At 39.0% G+C, this 22,032-nt stretch overlaps 1 protein-coding gene across 1 annotated transcript; it reads left to right on the forward strand.

Annotated features, from left to right (window-relative positions):
* The first annotated feature begins 7,921 nt into the window (after window positions 1-7,921).
* On the forward strand, window positions 7,922-14,291 carry LOC127762310 (protein PAT1 homolog 1-like). Its single transcript, XM_052286783.1, has 5 exons — window positions 7,922-8,223; window positions 8,575-8,741; window positions 10,083-10,139; window positions 10,891-10,960; window positions 11,536-14,291. Exons 1-5 carry the CDS (start codon window positions 8,154-8,156, stop codon window positions 13,617-13,619), a joined length of 2,448 nt encoding a protein of 815 aa, XP_052142743.1. The 5' UTR covers window positions 7,922-8,153; the 3' UTR covers window positions 13,620-14,291.
* The last annotated feature ends 7,741 nt before the right edge of the window (window positions 14,292-22,032 follow it).

A 22,032-nucleotide genomic window follows, 5' to 3' on the forward strand; every position in this document is an offset into this window, starting at 1 on the left:
TCCCTTTTCACTTGGAAAGATTCCCAGATTGTTTTATATTTTGTCATACCGCAATAATATTATCGTTTTTGGCAGGTACCACCACAGTATCTAAAAGCTACTGGACCCTCCAAAATGCATCTTTTGTTGACGAAAACAGTTTTTCTCTTCACGCTGTTCACTTCTCGTTGATCTGCCCTTCCCAGTCCCCAGAGCCGGTGGTCAGCTCCCCGGCAAGACGATGCGCGCGGCACAAGCAGCCGGCCGATCCGGATCCATGGCGAGGCGGTGGACAGTGGACACAGCCCAAGACCGCGGAGGCCGGAGCCCGCTACCGGTCACACGTCCCTAGCTGGGCAAGCGTGCATATGGCCTGATCGATATATGATAGATCGTACGATCGATCTACTATTTTGCCATCCGGTGCCCTGTTCGCAACTGATTAAAAAAAATGAGAGTTAAGGGAAAAATTATCAACGTGTAAAAATATTATAAATTTTAAAATATTATAAAAAAAGTAATTATCAACGTATAAAAATAATCAAGTTTTAAATATTATCAATTTTAAAAATAGATTTAATTAATATTTTAAAGTAATTTCTACATAGAAAGTTCTAGTGCGGTTTGAAAAACATGTTAACAGAAGTCGAATTATAGTAAAAAAAGAACGGGGGTACTACAGCATCCAACACATCTGCTTGGTTAAGAGTACGAGACTAGTATGGACCGTCCGTACGTGCCGTGTGTTGTCCAAAATACTATTTTCTTCGTCTTAAAGAAAACATAACTTCCATTTATGTATCTGAGTATAGGCAGTAGTTTTATTTTTTTTTACAAAAGAAGTAGTAACAAAGAGAGCATCCATCACCGTCCATCTCCATCCCATCGTCGTCAGTCGTCAGCCGCATGCGTCTAAAACGTTCCCCGGTAGCCCAACAAAACGTGGGTTTTGCTACTGCTACGTGTCACCGATTTTTGGGCTGTACACATGGGGAGAGTACGTACAACCGCGGTCTCGTCGTTCTCGTTGGTGACCCGTCTAAAAGCGAAAGCCGCAATTTTTCTTAGATAGTAGTAATAAAAATGGTATGTAGAGTCACACGAGTTACGTTAACGTATCCGGTTTTGTAATTGCGTCCTCACGATCAGTCGGTATTAAGCTTGATTATAAAAAAATGGCTACCTACTTACACTAGATGATATTTTAATTTGTCTGAATTATGCATCGAATATTTGGCTGGTATATGTATCTACCAAACGTTCATATAGTTACCTATTTTTACCTATTTTCATATAAAGCTAGATATCTTTACTCTTTTTTATTATTATTTTGGATCACCCCCTCTCCATCTCTCTTCTCCTCCTCGACCATGGTGATCATGGCTTGATCACTAGTGCCAGCAGCGGCAACAAATGTCACGGGACAGATCGTGGAGTGTCGCCTGTAGGCACCAGCACGACCCTTTTGGGCTAGCCGTGATGGCCTGTGCAGCAGCGTCGAGCGTGTTGTTATCATGCAGCTCAATGACCTCGGTCGCCACCAACTTAATTGTGGAAGAACATGGCGGCTTGGGTGCAGTGGGAAACCGGAAGAGAAGAGAGAAATTGAAAAATTGATATGGGGTGGTCCTCAGTAAAAAAAGTAAAAAGTTCGAATTACCCCTAAACTATTATAGACTGTTGTAGCAACAAGAATTACTCGATCAATTCAAAAACCAGACATTCTCACCCTTAACTTTTTATAAGGTTGAAATACTTCGCTACTGGTCTCCTGAGCGATTTTGGCCCTACGTACACGTGGCCGTTCAGGTAGCATAAAAATATAAGGTAGGGCCTATATGTAGTGACCGAGAGAAGAGGTAGAACTGACAATTGAGTCTTAGCATTTTTTATTTTATATGTTAACTAGAATGTCACATGTGTATCATGTAGGACCAAAACCGTTTCAGAGTGGGTCAGGGGATAATTCGTTCGATATGAAAGTTGAAGATGAAAAATTTCTGGTTTTTAAATTGAGAGGGATAATTTATACTGCCATAATAGTTTAGGGGAAATTTGGACTTTTTTATTTTAGGGGAGGTTTGGGGCGTTTAACTAAAAGTTATTAATATTGTTTCTTGGAGCTAGATATTTATTAACTTTACGAGGAAGGGAATTCGCAACAGCACCATGAATAAGGTGGTTGTGGCGTGAATGGAGATTGGCAGATAAGACATGGGCGGGCATGAAAATGACATGGGACGACACTGATCTGACAAACCTCTCTTCACGGCAACTACGAACATTAAGGTTGGCGATGTAGCTTAAGGGTGTGTTCGGCAGTGAAAGCTGTTTCGTGTAAAATTTATCAAAAATTTAAATTATTTTTTAAATTTATTTGAATTTAAGGAGGTTACAGCGGTTTTTCTATTACCCTACCCCTGCGGTAAGGCCGGTATACGGACGGTAATGTAAACCATGTTTGGCACCCCTAATTCCCAACCCCTTTCGTTCGTTTTCCGCGCGCACGCTTTTCAAACTGCTAAATGGTATGTTTTTTAAAAAGTTTCTATACAAAAGTTGCTTAAAAAATCAAATTAATCTATTTTTTTAAAAAAATAGCTAATACTTAATTAATCATGCGTTAATGAATCGCTCCATTTTCCGTACACACTGTTTATGTTGGGAGCAAGGGGTGCCAAACACACTCTAAGACAAGAATTTGGGACTTGGCGTGGCTGCATGGATATTTCGATATTTGACCATTAATCTCTATATATTCGTACAGTTTGTTTTAGATTTATAATTTATATTTATCATAAGAAATATATTTCTATTATATAAGAGTAAATTTTACAAAACTATAGGTATTTTGCACAATTTATCACGAAACTACAAGTTTAAGAGCTTATTTCACAAAACTACAGATTTAGTGTCTCTGTTTATCACAAAACTAGATATACTTTGTACAATCTATCATAATACTGTAGATTTAAGAACTTGTTTCACAGAACTATAGATTCAGTGTATTCATTTATCACAGAACTACACATATAGTGTCTTCATTGCTAAAACCTGTAGTAGTTTTGTGATGATGGAGATATTAAATCTGTAGTTTTGTGAAACAAGTTCTTAAATATGTAGTTTTGTGATATATTGTGCCAAGTACATGTAGTTTTATGATAAACGAAGACACTAAATCTGTGGTTTTGTGAAACAAATTCTTAAATATGTAGTTTTGTGATAAATCGTGCAAAGTATATGTAGTTTATGAAATTTACTCTAATTTATTTGTAATTAAATTGTACTGATTTCGAAACATTAATGGTTAGGCCAAACTAAAATGATAAGTAATTTAAATGGGGGCATTACTAGATCCGATGGTATGTTGTTTGAAGTTGTATTAAATATTTGGCTGGCATTACTAGGTTTATAGAGTTTAATGTAATTGCTGCAATTGTTTATATTAAAGGATGGCGTGCTACTAGATACTCCGTAGTAGGTTTTTTTTTTTTTGACCGGGTTCTCCGTAGTAGGTATTGTGCACTTTACTATCTTTGTGGAGATTTAATTTGTGGGGTTTAGGTTTCTTGGAGACAAATATTAATTAACTTTATGAAGAAGTTAACTAATGTTCATCAAGTTAATGCTTAGCTCGAAAGGGAACTGTCACGTGTAGCATAAGCTCACTGTAGCTACAACTACAAGATAGTCGTACTAGCTTCCAGTAATATAGTACACTAGTAGTACATGTTGCTGGTACAACTCCTGAGCCAAAACAAGCCAAGTAATTAGGCTGTGTTTAGTTAACGTCAAAATTGGAAGTTTATGTGTAGAAAAGTTTTGATGTGATGGAAAAGTTGGAAGTTTGAAAAAAAAACTTTAGATCTAAACACAGCCTTAATCCCCTTGCCGTATTGCAGCAGCCAAGTATTTTTTTTTACGAAGGGAGTATATCTACAAGGTATAAACTTTCAGGGCCTCTGAATCGAAGGATTGAGAAAAGGGAGGAATATGAAAAACATAATTTTTTTTTGATAGGAATTCTATAAAAATTAGAGGATTGTAAAACGTAGAAAAAAATATATGAATGATCATTTAATTGAACCATCGGAAAATCGTAGGAATTAGATAAGAGAGATAGGCTTATAATAAACTTTCCATGAGTTTGGATCTCATGTTAAAATTCTCCAAAACTCATATGGATTGAGACATTTCTTAGAAATTTTATAGTATTTAATAGTTTTCAATCCTTTGTTTCAAAGGGTCATGTAGGAAAAAGTTTTATAGGATTAGAATTCTATAAAATTCCTATGATTTCCCTTCAAAACAAATGGGCCCTTACTATCATACGTACTTCACTTGTGTAGCTAGAGGAAGGGCATGTTTGGCTCTCCAGCTCCAGTAGCTCCACTTCTATTGGAGCTGGAGCTCAGCCAAACATTTTCAGCTCCACCTAAAATAAGAGTGTAGCCGGATAGAGCGCTCTCACAAAATAAACTAAAGAGGTGGAGCTATGTTAGGCTATTTCACAACATCCCCCCAAATCTAAATTCTGGAGTTAAATTTTAAAGTTAGAGCTCTAACAAACGGGTCCGAAAGCAATGTTGGAGTAGAAGTCAATGTTGATTCGTAATAGCGGAAGCTCACATCACTCTCGCCATTGCCGTATGCAGATTCCTGGGCTCTGGGGCAGCCAGACTAAGGTTTTGTGTTTGCTCCAGAATTAAGGCCCTGTTTAGTTGGCAAAAAAAAAATTTAGCCTTAGCGTTTGAAGTATTAAACATAGTCTAATAACAAAACAAATTATAGATTTCGCACGTAAACTGCGAGACGAATTTATTAAGCTTAATTAATCCATCATTAGTAAATATTTACTATAGCGCCACATTGTCAAATCATAGCGCAATTAGGCTTAAAAGATTTGTCTCACAATTTATACGCAATATGTGTAATTGGTTTTTTTTCTACATTTAATACTCCGTGCATGTGTCAAACATTTGATGTGACAGTATAAAAGTTTTCGCGTGAAAACTAAACAGGGCCTTACGCTTTAAGAGTATGGGATGATTAACCAAGCTCCTTGGAACATATTCCTCCCAGCCATCCCCATGACAAAGAATATTCTGTCCACCAATAATTCTATAAAAGTCTCGTATGCATGGTAGCTAAAAAGGAAACCAAACAATTAACTGCCCCATCAGTTCTAAAATATAACAACTTCTTCAATTAATTTTTTATCCAAAATATAGCAACCTAGTAAATGTAATAGTTGATTTTTAACATCTTTTCTTAATACTTGTGCCGAATGCTAAAAATTGATAGATTTTAAGATGGGAGGAGTATCTAGTTTGTGCAGCAAACACCCATCAACAATCAAACATAATTTTACATCCTTAAGTATCAAAAACTGGTAAGAAGAAAAAAAACCCTAGTGCAATACAACCTCACTTATACTAAGTGGTTTTCATGATTTGACATCCAAATATACGTGTTTTACTTGCATTTAACTACTCATCAATTGTAAAAAGAACACCTTTTGAATTTCAGAATCATAAAAAGCACGATATGAAACAAGTTTGTATTCTATATTATATTATCTACTTGTATTAGAATGTATATAAACGCATTAGTGATTTATATGCTTCATTTTATAGCTATATAAATAATGTGAAAACTTAGTTAGAACCACATGCTACATAGGATCCTGCCCTCAAATATCCTCGAGTATTCACATCATTTCATATGATTGTCAAGGGACGTAAAATATCTAGTTTTATAGTTGATAATTTTTTTTAATAAATAGAGAGGTGTAATAGGGATTTATCCCACACGAAGAAATACAAAAGTGGTCCTGCAAAGCGCTCTCTAAAACGAAGGGTGTTTTTTACTTCACGCCAAAATTGGAAGTTTGATTGAAATTAGAACAATGTGACGAAAAAGTTAGAAGTTTGGCCGTGTTTATTTCCCCCCAAATTCCCAACTTTCCATTCCATCACATCACATCGAAAACTTTCCTACACACATAAACTACCAACTTTTTTTCCAAACTACCAACTTTCTCCTAACTTTCTAACTTTTCCACCATCTAAACACAACCTTTGTGTGTGTAGGAAAGTTTTGATGTGATGAAAATGTTAAAAGTTTTAAAAAAAAGTTAGGAACTAAAGCAGGACGAAAGCAAACGGAACCGAATACTTCTATCCGCACAATGCAGCTTTTGATCCTTTCAGAAAAAAAATGCGTGTTCCTTTTGACATGTTTGGTACCGGCCAGTGACAGCTTCTTCTAGACGGCGTTTCAGCACAGGAAGCTTTTGAGAAAATTAAAAAAAAATTGGAGAAGGCTGAACAATTGGAGAAGGGCAAGAGGCCAGTGGCATATTTATTTGTTTGGAGGGAAAAAAAGGAAAGGAAAAGTACATGAACAAATGAAATGTCTTCAGAAACAAAAACAATGAACAACTGAAATGATCAACTGGGCTGTTTGCCTGTTGGTAGGTTATGGCGTTTGGTGTGAGACGCTGATGGCTAACAACGTCAAACCCCAAATGGACCGATGAAACAGTAGTGAACAAGGTTCCCCACTCGCGTCTTCTGTTGAAAACGATGTTCTTCTCTGTTGTAGCTGCACTTTTTTTTTTACCCTATGTGAGTGACTGGAAATATTGCATGAGAAGATTCCAAATATTGGTTTTGTGTGGAATTACAGGGGTGTATCTGCAGGCTGCGATATTTTACTGGAAAAAAAATATCTAAAGCCATTTTTTTTGATATTTCGAACCATTTAATTGACTGAAACAAAATGTACATTTAGTCATATGCTCTCTACTAAACGTGCATTAGGATGCTAGGGATGTTCTTTTTTTAAACGGTGGGAGTAAAATGTATATATAGGTTGACTTTAACTGATTGACCTTAAACATAGAGCTGCCATAGGCTGTGTTCGGCATCCCCTCTTCCCAACCCCTCTCCCTCATTTTCCGCGTGCACGCTTTTCAAACGGCTAAACGGTGCATTTTTTAAAAAAAGTTTCTATACGAGAGTTGCTTAAAAAATCAAATTAATTAATTTTTTAAAAAATAGCTAATACTTAATTAATCACGCGCTAATGGAACGCTTCGTTTTCCGTGCAGACGGTTCCAGCTGGGAACCAGGAATAGCGAACGCATCCATAGTCTCTAAATCTCCACGTAGCCCTTTCTGAATAAAATAAAGAGCACAAAACGATCATCAAATTTTACGCTTGTTATCTACTTGTATTAGAATGGATATAGATGCATTAGTGATTTATATGCTTTATTTTATAGCTATATAAATAATGTGAAAACTTAGTTAGAACCACATACTACATAGGATCCTGCCCCCAAATATCCTCGAGTACATTGGAAACCTACCACCACCACTGGCAATTAACAATTCCTCTATTCACCACTAACCAATTGCTAACCGAGTGCCAAAATCCACCCCAAGACCTTCTTCAGTGCAACAGATAATCATAGAAGAGAGAGAAGAAAGATAAGGATTAGCAGTAACACTAGAATAAATTTAAGCATCAGGGCCTAAAAAATGCACCATGAAAAGAGAGAAAAGGTGGGAAAGAAAGCAAGCACAAAAAGAAAATAAATATAGATTGAGTAACAAACAAGCCAAAGCTAAAGTCTTTCTTCTCTCTCCTATGCCTACCCCTTGCTAATCCCCTCTCTCTCCTTATTTGTGTGCCTTCCAAGTGCAACCCTAACAAGTCTCCTACTTAAAAAAAGAAAAAAAATATATCGTTTTGCTAATTTACTTATGTCATTCTTATTTTTGGGATTGCTAAATTCTCCTCCTCCAGGAGTACACTAGTACAGTACTTGGATATCCCAAAAACTTTTTTTTATATTTATTTGTAGTTGGATATCCCAAAAACTATTTTTTTAATATATATTTATTTAAGGCAGGGGAGGGGAGGAGAAAAGGAAAAGAGGGAGAAGTAATTAAACAACAGTGAGGCCGGAGCTATCTATCTATCCATCTATCTATCATCTACTATCCTTCCTCTCTTTCCTCCTCCTCCTCGCGCAGCCGCGCTCAGATCCAAAGCCGCGCGCGGGGGAGGGAGGGAGGAATCGCGGTGCCAAGAAACGAAGCCCTAGCCCCCCCTAGATGCGCACCGCCGCTTGCTGCTGCTGCTGCTAGGGTTCTTGTACGGAGATGCGGGGCGTCGAGTCGGATGGCGGCGGCGGCGCGCCTTTCTCCTCCTCCTCCTCCGCGGCCGCTCCAGGTGAGGCTTTTTTTTTTCTTGCGGCTTCTTGATCTGGTAGCTGCTGCTGCTGCGAGTAGTTTGGGGTGCTGTGTTGGTGTTGAATTTGGTTTGCGGGAAAAGTCGGCGCCTTGATCTGTTTTGCTGTCTCTTCCCGATGCGAATCGTTGGGTTATCGACGGAGAATTGCTCGAATTTCAACTAGGAAAGGATGTCTGTTGGTTTTCTTTTTTTGTTGGCTTGATTGGTGTTTCGTGATGTTCTTGCTGTTGTTCTTTGTTCTCGGTTGTAATTTTGGGGGTAAAAGATGTGGGTTTTTACTGCGTACGATTAGTATGATCTGCGCCATCTGACGCTTTTTTCTCGATGCAGATAATTTCGATGCCGCGCAGTACTCCTTCTTCGGGAAGGAGCCACTGGAGGGGCTCGAGCTCAGTTGCTTGGAGGATGGCGGCGGCGGCGGTGGTGATGCCAATGGCGGTGGATTCAGTGGAGGAGCAGAAGAAGGGCTGTACCGGCTCTCCTCTGTTGGAGAAGAGGTGCGAGGATTCAGGAGCCTTCATGCCCATAGATTGCCGTCTTTGTTGTGAACTATCGTCGTGCTATTCGTTTGTGGGTTCACATGCATGCTTTAGCTCTTTTTCTCGATAACACAGTCCTTTCGGCATGGCGGCAAGCGATAGTGGAGGCTTAGTGCTAGGAGGAATCAAGAATAAATGTCCATGTGGGCCTCTAGGGTCTTACTAGTGGAGCTGAGGTTCACATCAGTAGTGTCCGGGAAGTGGCTATGTTGGAATGTTTTTGTGCTTCAATTATAGGCAGATCGATGTGTGTTGAATGATGGTGTTTATCAGTTGTTTGATAGCTAAAAGGTTCCATTGCAACGGTAGAATTTCATGAGACAGGGATGGAAGACGAATCTTTGCTGCGACCATCCTGTTGCTACATGTAGAGTTGAGAATCACTAGAACAGTGCATGCTTCTTTTGATAATTGATAGTGACTATGAATGTTTCATCAGGATATGACAGTGAAATCGATAATGTTCAAGGTAGCCTTTGGCTGCTTCGTCAAAAGCCTATTCTTTGCTTGTTTAAGTCCAATTATAATTCCTTTTGATAGTTCATCAAGCTATAGCTGTATAGCTTCTGGCTATGGAATCTTTGGTTTGGTTAGTTTTCTAGCACACTTTTCCTTGTGTTGCTTGGCCCAACGCTCATTTGCTCTGGAACTCAAAGAGAACTATTACTGCATTTTGGGATCAATAGCATAATTGGGCAAAAACCATATAATCTAGTTCGTTACAAAATGCTGCACTGCTTCAACTGTTGGCTGTATTGCCATTTCTTAAATGCTTGAGTTGCTCTCGCATTCTCCGCTGCATTGTTGATAGATTGCATTGCCAATGATTACTATTTAGCAGACTTAAAATTTTCTTGAGGAAATTTGGACCTTCTATGGATCAAATGATGGTTTTTATTGTCCATGTCATGCCATGTAAGCCTAAGCTTACAGGTTAACACTTCTAGCTTTGAGCGATTGCAATTTATAACTTTTATATTTTTGTTGGTTGGATTAAAAGGTTTTTGGGGGGTTGAATTGAAATAGTTAATGTGCTTGTCTAAATAGCCAATTGGAGTTTATTGTGATGGGCAAAATTTATGTTTAATATTACATTGCAATTGGCCATCAATCTTTGAACTGCTCAGGCTCTACAAGGAGTTATGGATTCATGCATGTTTGAGCACCCTGCATTCTATACATGCCCTTTTTTTTTTATTTTGTAGCACTTTCAATTTCTACTTCCCTCCTTAGATTATAGATTTACTATCATTTTCAGTGTTGTGGAGTTATTCTGATTCAATTTACTATGTTCTGCAGATTGATAATCTGAGTAACTTGTCCGATATTGATGATCTTGCGAGCACTTTTGCAAAGGTTTGTTTCACAAGCTCCACTGTTTTAAATTGAGGTTCCATTATTAAAAAAAAAATGCTTTTGCAGTAACCCTTGGAAGTATTAGATATGTTAAGGATACTTATGCTTTACCATTGTTGGCTAAGTGGTTACTCTAATTCTTCCGTAATCCATTCTCGTATCAAGAAATGTTTTCCCCAGAAAGGTTGCACCTTCAGGCTGCATGTCACTAATCCCCCCACCTTCCACCCCACAAGGCTAAGCTAACTTAAAACATCAAGTGCACATTTTATTCATTTGTAGTTGTAGCTATCTGCCTATTTCCACTACTACTAGTCCTGCCTGCTGCCAAGCATGTACGGGATAAATGACACATGGTTAGTCAAGTCCTTTGGCTGAATCTAGCTTCTTCTGGCATTGCAATAATCTGTTTTGCAATCTGCAAGTATTTTGCCCCATCTAAGGCCCAATTGTACATAGATCTAGATACATCTGTAATGTCTGAAGTTGTTTTGGATTGATTAGCTTGGCTGTTGTTCTTTTTCTAAGTATATTTTATATCATATTGCTTAGTTGAAGCCCATGCAACCAATGGATTAGGAATTCAGGATAATCACTAATGAGGCCTCAACTTTTATCTATACCTTACAAATTGCTTGCATATGGAACCGTAACTTCATAATATTTTGTTCTAGCCTTAAAAACTTATGTTTTTGTTGTATGCGTTCGTTCTGCTGTCGCACACTGATTTATTTATATCTTTTAATGTCAGTTGAACCGAACCATTAGTGGAACACGGAATCCTGGTGTTATTGGTGACAGACGATCCATCTCAAGAGGAAGTAAGTCAATCTTTGTGTCCCAATACAAAACTAGTCGTGATGAGTGTTATGGAGTTTGTTTTGTGTATATCCTTATAAAATGTGATGCCCAATCTTTGTTTTTAAAAGATTGTTGACTAAAAATGTTAACATATGCATCATCTTTTGTGCATGTAGTTCCTTTTTTAAATATGTTGAAGTCGGCCATTTTGCGTTTCACTGCTAATTACTGGTATAATTTTGACTTGCTATACACAGTTGTGGATTTGTATCACTCATGTCAATAGACTATTGTAAAAAAAAAGAGAAGAGAATTGTACAAAACTATTTTCACCAAGAGAAATATGGCAGCTTTTGTATGCATCTTTGTTGAAAGCTATATATAATCTCACTTATGAAATGCTTCCATTCTGCATTACTGCACATGTTTCCAAAACTTTAATGCCATCAATGTCGACCAGAAGGAGGCTATTTTGTGTCTATTACACCCTTTTGTTGAAAAACAACTATTCTTTTGGAACTCTGGGATGTAGCCAAAGTCAAATTAATGCCTGAAGGCTCGACTTGTTACTGAACTATGTAAATGCCCTTTTCAGGTTCTCTAACTGTTGATTGGGCTGAAGATGTAGAATTTCCTAACTGGGTAGATCAAGACATTTTAGAGGATGAGGAATTTCAGGAAAGTAAAAGATGGTGGTCACAGTCACACACTCTGGTGCAGCAAGGGGATGCCAAACCATTGAGCCGAACATCTTCCTATCCTCAGCAACCACTGCAGCACCGGGCAAGTGAACCTATCATTCCACCAAAATCTCCTTCATTTACGTCCTTTCCACCGCCAGGTGGTAGATCACCTTATACTTCTCAAGGCCTTACACGCCATGGGAGCATTCCATCACTTGGTGCTGGCCTGCAAATGGGTTCTCCAAGCATGTCCCTTCCAAGTTCTCCATATCATATAGCTGGACTATCTCATGGACTACCGTATGGAGGGAGCATGTCCTTCGGCACTTCAAATCTGCCTGTAAACAATCCAATGCAAAATGATTGGCCAAGCCAAGCCAATCTTTATGCTGGGGAGCAATTTAATCTACTGCCGAACATGTTACAGAAACAAATATCACTTCCAAATAGCCCGATGTCATCACTGTTATTTTCTCAACAGCAGCAGAGATTGGCACAAGTTCAAGTCCAACCATCCCATCAGAATTACCTAAATTTACCACCTCACATATTTTACCAACATCACTCCCCAGAATTAACAGGAAGATTTGATTCTGTTAGCAGTGTTCCTTCATCAAGAGACAAGAGATCAAGGTCAGGAAGAGGAAAACACAACATACGTTTTTCTCAACCATTGCCTGATACTGGTAATCAAAATGGTGATAGTGGAGGAATAAAATTCAGATCTAAGTACATGTCATCTGAAGAGATCGAATCTATCTTAAGAATGCAACATTCAGCAAGTCACAGCAGTGATCCTTATGTGGTTGATTATTACCACCAAGCTTGCATCGCGAAAAGGGGTGCCAATTCTAGGCCAAAGGCCAATTTTGCCCCAACGTCAATGAAAGACTTGCCTTCCAAGTCCCGATCCAGTGGTGACCATCATGCATATCTTCAGGTTGATGCCGTAGGAAGAGTTTCCTTCTCTTCCATACGTAGGCCTCGTTCTCTTCTTGAAGTTGACCTTCCTTCATCAAGTGATGGTTCTCATGATCAGAAGTCTTCTCTGAGACCATTGGAGAAAGAACCAATGCTGGCCGCTAGAGTCACTGTTGAAGATGCCCTCTGCCTTCTTCTTGAGGTGGATGATATTGACCGTCTGTTGCAGTCTAGTCAGGCACAGGATAACAGTTTCCAACTAAGGCGAAGACGGCAGGTCCTCCTTGAAGGTTTAGCTGCATCACTTCAGCTTGTTGACCCCCTCGGGCCGAGCACATCAGGCCATTCATCTGGATTGGCTGCTAAGGATGATCTTGTTTTTCTTCGCATTGTTTCTCTTCCTAAAGGACGCAAGTTTTTGTCACGTTACCTTCGACTTCTTACCCCTGGAAGTGAGTTGACCCGTATAGTATGCATGGCTATTTTTCGACATCTGAGGTACTTGTTCGGGGGTTTACCATCGGATTCTAGTGCAGCAGAAACAACAGTTACTCTTGCAAAGACTGTTTCATCTTGTGTGCGCTATATGGAACTAGGTGCTCTTAGTGCTTGCCTTGCTGCTGTGGTCTGTTCACCTGAGCAGCCACCTCTGCGTCCTCTAGCTAGCTCTGCTGGTGATGGGGCTTCTCTTATTATTAAATCAGTACTGGATCGAGCAACTGAGTTACTGACTGACCAGCATGCCGCAGCCAGCTATACGGTGTCAAACCGGACTCTCTGGCAGGCATCATTTGATGCTTTCTTTGGACTTCTGACAAAATACTGTCTCAGCAAGTATGAAAGTATTAGGCAGATGTTTACCATGCAGTCACCAGGCTCTGTAATTGGATCTGAGGTCTCCAAAGCAACCAGCAGGGAGATGCCGGTTGAGTTGCTACGTGCAAGCCTCCCTCATACAAACGATCAGCAACGCCAGCTGCTGCTTGATTTTGCTCAGCGAACCATGCCAGTGACTGGTTTTAATGCCAGCGGTGCAAATGGTGGGCACATCACCTCTGAGTCTGTTCCTGGTTGATTTAGCTCAAGATGCCAAAAAGTGTAGATTGTCAATGCTTAAAGGACTTAAATGTGCTTGTCTTTGGATGATAATTCTTTTATATCTGGAGACATGCATAACCCCTTCATAAGGTAAGGTTGTGTGAGCTTGGAGAAAGTTCCATTTGCTCAGGAAAAATTAGCCTTCAGATTGTGACTTTAGGCTTCAGATTAATCTCATAGACCAACAATCTCCTTTCTGTGGGTCATTTATATAGCACCCACCTGATATGCATATGTACATGCACTGTTGTAACACTATGCAGGGATGAACTAGCCGTCTCGTTGGGGCGAATATTAGCTTTTAACATAACATTCATATACTCCCAGTGAAGAAGACATCCAAGACTAGTGGGTTTAGCAGCAGTGGTTGTACAGGCTCTGGTACTTTGAGGCCTTCCTGTCTGTCTTTTTACTAGTGTGGAAGGTTCCTAGCGTCAAGTGCGTAGTAGTCTGGTCTTATCATGTTTTAATTAGGATCAAAAGTGTGTTGGGGATAATGAAGTGGTGATGTTTGTTAGGTTTCTGGAAAGATATTTAAAATGTCATGGAGATGGCCAGTGTTTCCAGGTACCTACTGACACTATAGTGAGGATACTGGAAACTGGGGCTATATTATCTCTTATTTATACATGGTTACAATTTGTTGTCATTTTATTTCTTGCCTCCAGGTTACTCTAAATGTTTGGCTTATTCTTTGCTCAAAAACATTTTTTTAGGGGGAAACTCTGGTTGCATCATATACTTTTTACCAGGATTAAAGCTGCCTGCCTTTGTTGTAAGTTTGTGTACAGTAGTTATTAGTTGCAGCCTTAAACTGGATCATTTGAATGAAGTAGTTGCAGTTAACCTCGTGTGATGGTTAGATGTATCAGTAATTCTGCATGAAACCCTGAGCAAATGTTAGCCTCTTCTGGATTGGACGAATTCATGGAAATTTTATGGAAATTAAGCTGTACATTATGCGATTCTTGCATTCGGAAGAAGCCAATATCAATGTGTGACAACAGTTCTCGGTTTATGAAGTTATGTTATTTTCATGGCAACATCGTTGAGTCTTAACAATCCATACCAGCAAAAAAAAAGGTGCCCCCTCCCCCAATCAATTCTCAACTATTCCATACGTTCCAAAACTCCGAAATATAGTTGCTTCTAGCATCATTAGTATACTACAACCATATTTTAGCAATTGAGATCTGCAGTACTGCAGACAACCCCTGGATGCTTGTAGTAAATTACTTAACTACAACCATCCATAATTAATTTCTTCACATATTTTTCTCAACTAATAAAAATATCTCTTATTTAATTTTCTTACCTACTTTCTTATCTTAACCGTGAGTCACCTAATCATTTAATTTTACCTTGTCTTTAATCACCATGAAAAACTCAAGTTCCTATATTTTGAATGGAGAGAGCATTTGTTACTTTGACAGGTCCCCCCTACAGCCAAATGACCACACCAGCTTGCTTTCCTTGCTTTCCTTTTCTTTGTCTAGCGACAGGTTTTCATCAAAATATGTGTAATCATTTTCTTTTCTTGTTTTGATTTTCGAGAAGGCACAAACTAGATCCACCGAAATTAAGGCGATGGATGAAACGAACAGTTCCAAATGTTGAGGGATGAAAATCAAACAGTTCAACAGTTGAGGGACAAAAATTGTTTAAGGATAATATGGACTTCTATTCGAATTGAGATGCCCATGGGATGGTGGCACAAACTTTTGCTTTCACCAAGTAGTGTACGTATCTTGTGGGCTGCTGTGCAGATCGAAGCCTAGCAGTAACAAGGTTGTGCATGAGGTATTTGGGCTGATCCCATAGAAAACAAGAGCCTTGACTCCAGTCCAATGTTCCATTTTGCACCGAGTTGTGCTGGATTGGCACCGAGACTTATTATACTCCGAAACTTATTTTTCCACCTAACTACCCTTCTAAAAAATACAAATTTCTCCTATTTAAGTTTTAATATTTTCTTAATACCCATATCTAAGTCCGAAACTTCAAATATACTGAGACGAGAACAGTAGTTGTTTGATCGTTTTCACGTTTACAAATCATGATTTTTCCTAAGGAGCGGATGGGGACGATTCTGGCCGGAGTCTGAAAACCCGATGAAACAGCACAGTACGGTGCGAGGCTCTGAGCGAGGAGGTGAGCTTCTTAGCGGATGCAAAAGATTATTTTGCAGTACTGCTAATACAGTAAAAATGGTTGACATATAGGTCCAAACTCATATGTTAATGTTTGCTACTGCATCGGCAGTACTATAGACAATCCTCACTAATTTTTGTTACCTTGTTGCACACGCCACCCCTCCTCCTCTCCATTAAATACTTCAGATACACACAACACACACAGGAAGGCACACCGGATATCCTTCCTCCAATGATCCTTATCCTGTTGTCCTTCCTTGGGGGTGGAGCACAGCAACAGCATTATTGATCCCGTAATTGATTATGTCCCGTAATTGATTACGTCCTGGATTCTGTATGCTCATCATCCTACTACTGAGCAGGTATAATAGCACACTATAAGCCAGCTATAAATATATTTTAAATAGATAAAAGAAGAGAGAACAACAGCGGGCTAGAGATATATAGTCAGCTATAGCACGAACTTTAAGATGTAATATGTGTATGACAGATGGGACCAGATATTAATAGTATAGTAAGCAACTATTGTATAAATTAACTATTACATTGACTATAAATGATTTGGAGCTAGTAGTTGGTGAAATTCCTGACGAGCGTTCAGTCGCTGCCAGCGATCGTTTTTTTTCTTTTCTTCTTTTAGTAAGTTTATACCCCTAAAGTTTACACATCTAAAGTTTATCCACCTAAAGCTTGTAAAGCTAATGTTATAAGTCAAAAGTTTATATACCCGATTTAAATTCAAATTTGAATTCAAAAATTTTATATTTTTCCTCTTTTAGTAAGTTTATACACCTAAAATTTACACATCTAAAGTTTATCCCCTTAAAGTTTGTAGTGAATGTTTAGGGGCTATTTAGTTCACGAACGAAAATGTTTGGCGTGTCACATTGAATATACGGACACACATTTTAAGTATTAAACGTAGACTAATAACAAAACAAATTACAGATTCCGTCTGTAAACTGCGAGACAAATTTATTAAACTTAATTAATCCGTCATTAGCAAATGTTTATGATAGCACTACATTGTCAAATCATGGCGCAATTAGGCTTAAAAGATTCTCCTCGTAATTTACACGCAATCTATGTAATTAGTTTTTTTATCTATATTTAATATTCCATGCATGAGTCTAAGGTGGTGTTTGAATCTCCTGAAGATGAAGATAAATATTAAATGTTTCACGCAAAACGAGGTAGTAATAACATGTGACTAATTTGGTTTTAATTATTACAAACTTGAAAAATGGATTAATTTAATATTTTAGAACAACTTTCATATAGAAAGTTTTTCCACGAAACGTATCGTTTAGTACTTTGAAAAGCGTGCCACGACGGCGCCGGCTGTCCGCCACCGTCCGCGAGGCCCGCGCCGCCCCTGCTGCTGCGGCGGCTCGCCGTGGCGCACCGGCTCGGGGCGGTCCCCGCGGGGGAGGCGAGCGTGTTCGTGGCGGCGTCCGCGGTGCACCGCGCCGACGCGATGGAGGCGTGCCGCTACGTCATCGACGAGGTCAAGGCGTCCGTGCCCATCTGGAAGAAGGAGTTGTACGACGACGGTGAGGTCTGGAAGGAGAACCGCGAGCTCCTCAACCGCACCACCACCGACGGCGCTCCCGCGGCGCCGGCGAGGGGCGCGCTTGCTGCGGCAGCAAGGTGAGAGTCAACGAGAGCTGATGCCCAACCTCCCCCAAAATACTGTAGATTGTCAATGCTTAAATGTGCTTGTCTGCTGATGGTAATTCTTTTATATCTTGGAGACATGCATAACCCCTTCAATAGAGCAAGTTTAATAGTATAGCCCACTACTAGTTTCAATTCATTTATAGCCGATCTAATAGCCAATTCATACAATAGTTGTTTACTATACTATTAATATATCGTCCCACCTGTCATACATATATTATGTTTTGAAGTCCGTGCTGCAGGTGGCTATAGATCTGTAGCCCGCTACTCTTCTCTCTTATTTTTTATCTCATTAAAATATGTTTATAGCTGGCTAATAGTCGGTTATTATACCGCTCTAAGGTTGTCGTGAGCTTGGAGAAAGTTCCATTTGCTCAGGAAAAATTAGCCTTCTTCAGATTGTGACTTTAGGCTTCAGATTAATTTCATAGACCAACAATCTCCTTTCGGTGGGTCATTTATATAGCACCCACCTGATATGCATATGTACATGCACTGTTGTAACACTATGTTGGGGCGAATTTTAGCTTTTAACATAACATTCATATGCTCCCAGTGAAGAAGACATCCAAGACTAGTGGGTTTAGCAGCAGTGGTTGTACAGGTTCTGGTACTTTGAGGTTACTATAAATGTTGGCTTATTCTTTGCTCAAAAACAATTTTTTAGGGGGGAACTCTGGTTGCATCATATACTTTTTACCAGGATAAAGGCTGCCTGCCTTTGTTGTAAGTTTGTGTACAGTAGTTATTTGTTGCAGCCTTAAACTGGATCATTTGAATGAAGTAGTTGCAGTTAACCTCGAGTGATCATTTGAATGGAGGAATTCGTGGGAATTTTATGGAAATTAAGCTACATCATGTGATTCTTGCATTCGAAAGAAGCCAATATCAATTTTCATGGCAGCATTTTGAATTTTGAGTCTTAACAGTCTATAACAGCGATCCCATTTGCAATGCAAATGACTACTCCTATTTGATTTTCAGTAGGATGAAAGTGGGCCCCGTCAATTCTCTACTAGATCCATTCCAAAATATAGTTGCATGGCATGTTGAAAACCAATCGTCTTGACAAGCAAAACGGTGTGGTTTATTAGCGGCAAGCAAAATGAAGTACTCATTAGCACGTGATTAATTAAATATTAGCACGAAAATTTTAAAAATATCTACTAATACACTTTTTAAAGAAACTTTTATTTAAAAAACATCGTTTAGTAGATCAAGAGATGTACACATGAAAAATGAGATAGTGAAAGTTGAGAAAAAGATATAGAATGGAACCTTACTTCACCTACAACCATCCGTAATTTAATTTTCCATCTATTCCTCAACTAATTATAACATCTCTTATTTAATTTTCTTACCTACTATTTTATCTTAATTGATTAGTCACCTAATCATTTAATTTTACCTTATCTTTAATCTCCATGAAAGACTCAAGTTTTTATCTTTTTTAATGGACTCAAGGAGAGAGTATTTGTTACTTTGACCGGTTCTCCTACAGCCAAATGACCACACCAGCTTACTTTCCTTTTCTTTGTTTAGCGAAAGATTTGCATCGAAATATGTGTAATCCTTTTCTTATTTTGATTTTCCAGAAGGCCTAAATACTAGATCCACCAAATTTAAGATGATGGATAAAAAATTGAACGATTTTAAAAGTTAGGGGATACAAATCAAACAGTTCTACAGTTGAGGGACGGAATGGTTTTGAGACCATAAGAGCATCCTCACCAAATACTCCATCCCATCATCCTGAAAATGGCTTATTGGAAATGAAAGTCAGTCTCCAACAGATACTCCATCCGGGCATCCAAAAATAGCTTGGGTGTTATCCGAGCAGAAACCTCACACCATACCCCAAGTGTCGAGCTCCCAATCAAACTCACGCCACCATCCGGACTGCATACCATGGGGGGAGTAACAGTAGAGAGGAGCTGCATACCGGATTTGGTGGTGGAAATTTGCCAGAGTGAAGACAGAGAAGCGCTGGATCTGGTAGAGAGATCGCTGGAGCACCCCGCCGCTCGTGCCATGCCACTGCCTGCGCTATCCGAAGCTTCTCTGCCCACAACTCCTGTCGTCCCCGCTACCCACACTCGCATCGCCATCCCAGCCGCTCGCATCTCTCCGCTTGCGCCACCCATCATCCACTTGCACCTTCGGCCGTGCTGTCCGCTGTCTGCCATCAGCCCTCCTCCTTCGCCCTTCCACTCATCCTTCCCCTCTTCTGTCACTCTCCTGGCTATTGGCAGGTATAGAGGAGAGAGGGAGAGAAATATGCTTGGATAGAGTTAGTATTAGGGTGAGTTCGCTGGTTCTGGTTCCCATTAGCACAGTGAGCACGGAAAACGGAGCGATCCATTAGTGCATGATTAATTAAGTATTAGCTAGATTTTTTTTTTCAAAATAGATTAATTTGATTTTTTTAAGCAACTTTTGTATAGAAACTTTTTACAAAAAACACACTGTTTAGCAGTTTGAAAAGAGTGTGAGCGGAAAACGAGAGGAGAGGAGTTGGGAAAAGGGATATCCGAACACACCCTTAGTTGTCTTAGAATACAATAAATTTGGATTTTTCAGTTAGCTTTACAAATATGGTTATAAAAAATAATACAAATATATGGATGGTCAGAAGATATTAACAACATATAGAAAATTGTGATATGAAGGTATATGGATGATCTGTTGTTGAAGTGAAGAGGAATATGTAGAGAGAATCGTTTTCTATAATAATCCATATAGGGATATGAAGATTTAAATTTGGATGAGCTGTTGGGATGCTATAAGAGAGACAACATAGACTCCTTTCGAATTGAGTTGCCCATGGGATGGTGGCACAAATTTTGCTTTCACCCTGTAGTGTATCTCGTGGGCTGCAGTGTAGATCGAAGCCAGATCCACCGAAAACAAAGCCCAGCAGTAACAAGGCTGTGCATCAAGTTTTTGGGCTGATCCCATAGGAAACAAGAGCCTTCTACACTGAATTTTTTTCATTTTTAAATTTTTATTTTTTTAATATTTACAGAAATATTATACCGACGAAAATATTTATATAGACCCGGCCGCCCAAGTAGAGGGCATCAAGGTCACGTGGCACAAGGCGCCGTGTGCATATTTTGCGTTGAGGTCCCTTGCCGGCAAGGGGGTAAATGTAATTTTCGCCGCATGCAAAATTCGCATGCCCGCTCAGTGGCCTCTAGCATCTGGTCACACAAGTCACCCTGCCCGAGGGCGGCAGTGTCTATTTTTTAAATATTTTTGCCGGTATAATATTTCTATAAATATTAAAAATATAAATTTAAAAATGAAAAAAATTCCCTACACCGGGTCCAGTCCAGTCGTGAGGACAAAAGATTTGGGCTATTTGAAAAAAAACATAGAAATAGGAATAACTTCTATTCCGGGGAGGGCGGCAGAGTCTATTTTTGTTAATATTTTCGCTGGTATAATATTTCTGTATGTATTAAAAAATATAAATTTAAAAATGAAAAAAATTCCCTACACTGGGTCCAGTCCAATTGTGCAGACAAAAGATTTGGACTCTGTGAAAAAAAAAACAGATAAATAGGAATAACTTCTACTCCCTCCAAAATAGACCCAGAAAATATCCCATTATATTTTAGAACAAAAATAGAACTAGTTTGGAAAATGTGTTCACAGAGAACGATGAAATAGCTGTTGTGAAAAGCTATATAGAATGCACCCTTACTACTTCTAGAGTTCTTAATTTATACCGAAAATATTATGACATATAGCATTCAAAATTTATTTTAAAATATAATAACTTCTTCACCTATATTCTATTCTCAACCAATCATAACCTTCAACCATTTAAATTCTTCACCTATACTACTCTTTCAAAAACATAATCTTTTTTTCTGTTTAATTTCACTTACTTTTTTAGCACTACGATCTAATTCTTAAAACTTCTTACTCCTTGTATATTTTTAGGAGGGAGGTATTTGTTTGATCATTTTTACGTTTTACAAATCATATTTTTCATAAGCAGCGGGTGGGAAGGATTCCGACTAAGGGTGAAAATGGTATGAAAATTTCCCGACCGTACCGATACCGTTTCCGTAAAATTAATAGTGATAATATATTTACCGACGGTTCTTGTTGTCAAAAATTAGTTTTTTTCAATTCATGTCAACGTGATACCGAAGTTGATAATATATAGTTTAATTCATAAATATGAAAATTTTCCAACTATTTTCACCCGCTTTTTTTTGAAAAAAACAAAAAAACAAAATAAAGGTATCGTTTCCAACCGTTTTCATCCCTACCGGCTATTCGGTAATTCCGGCCGGAGGTGCTCTGAAAACCGATGAAACAGCACGTACGGTGCGAGGCCCTGACTTCTGAGCAAGGCTTTTGTAGCCTTGCGCTGTTGCACACGCCACCCCTCCTCCCCTCCATTAAATAATGCACACACACACGCACGCGCACACAGGATGACAGGAAGGCACACCGATATATAACTCCTCTCTCCTAGTATGATCCTTATCCTGTTGTCCTTCGTTTGGGGTGGAGCACAGCAACACAGCATGATTGATC

The sequence above is a fragment of the Oryza glaberrima genome, chromosome 2 (genome assembly GCF_000147395.1).
Source record: "Oryza glaberrima chromosome 2, OglaRS2, whole genome shotgun sequence".
In the NCBI taxonomy this organism is placed as follows: domain Eukaryota; kingdom Viridiplantae; phylum Streptophyta; class Magnoliopsida; order Poales; family Poaceae; genus Oryza; species Oryza glaberrima.

What these genes read in the sequence shown, in the direction of transcription:
- LOC127762310 (XM_052286783.1), top strand. Translation starts at nt 8,154, where the DNA reads ATGCGGGGCGTCGAGTCGGATGGCGGCGGCGGCGCGCCTTTCTCCTCC. An exon ending in TCTCCTCTGTTGGAGAAGAG is followed by an intron (nt 8,742 to 10,082) that starts GTGCGAGGATTC and finishes TATGTTCTGCAG; the next exon opens with ATTGATAATCTGAGTAACTT. An exon ending in ACGATCCATCTCAAGAGGAA is followed by an intron (nt 10,961 to 11,535) that starts GTAAGTCAATCT and finishes TGCCCTTTTCAG; the next exon opens with GTTCTCTAACTGTTGATTGG.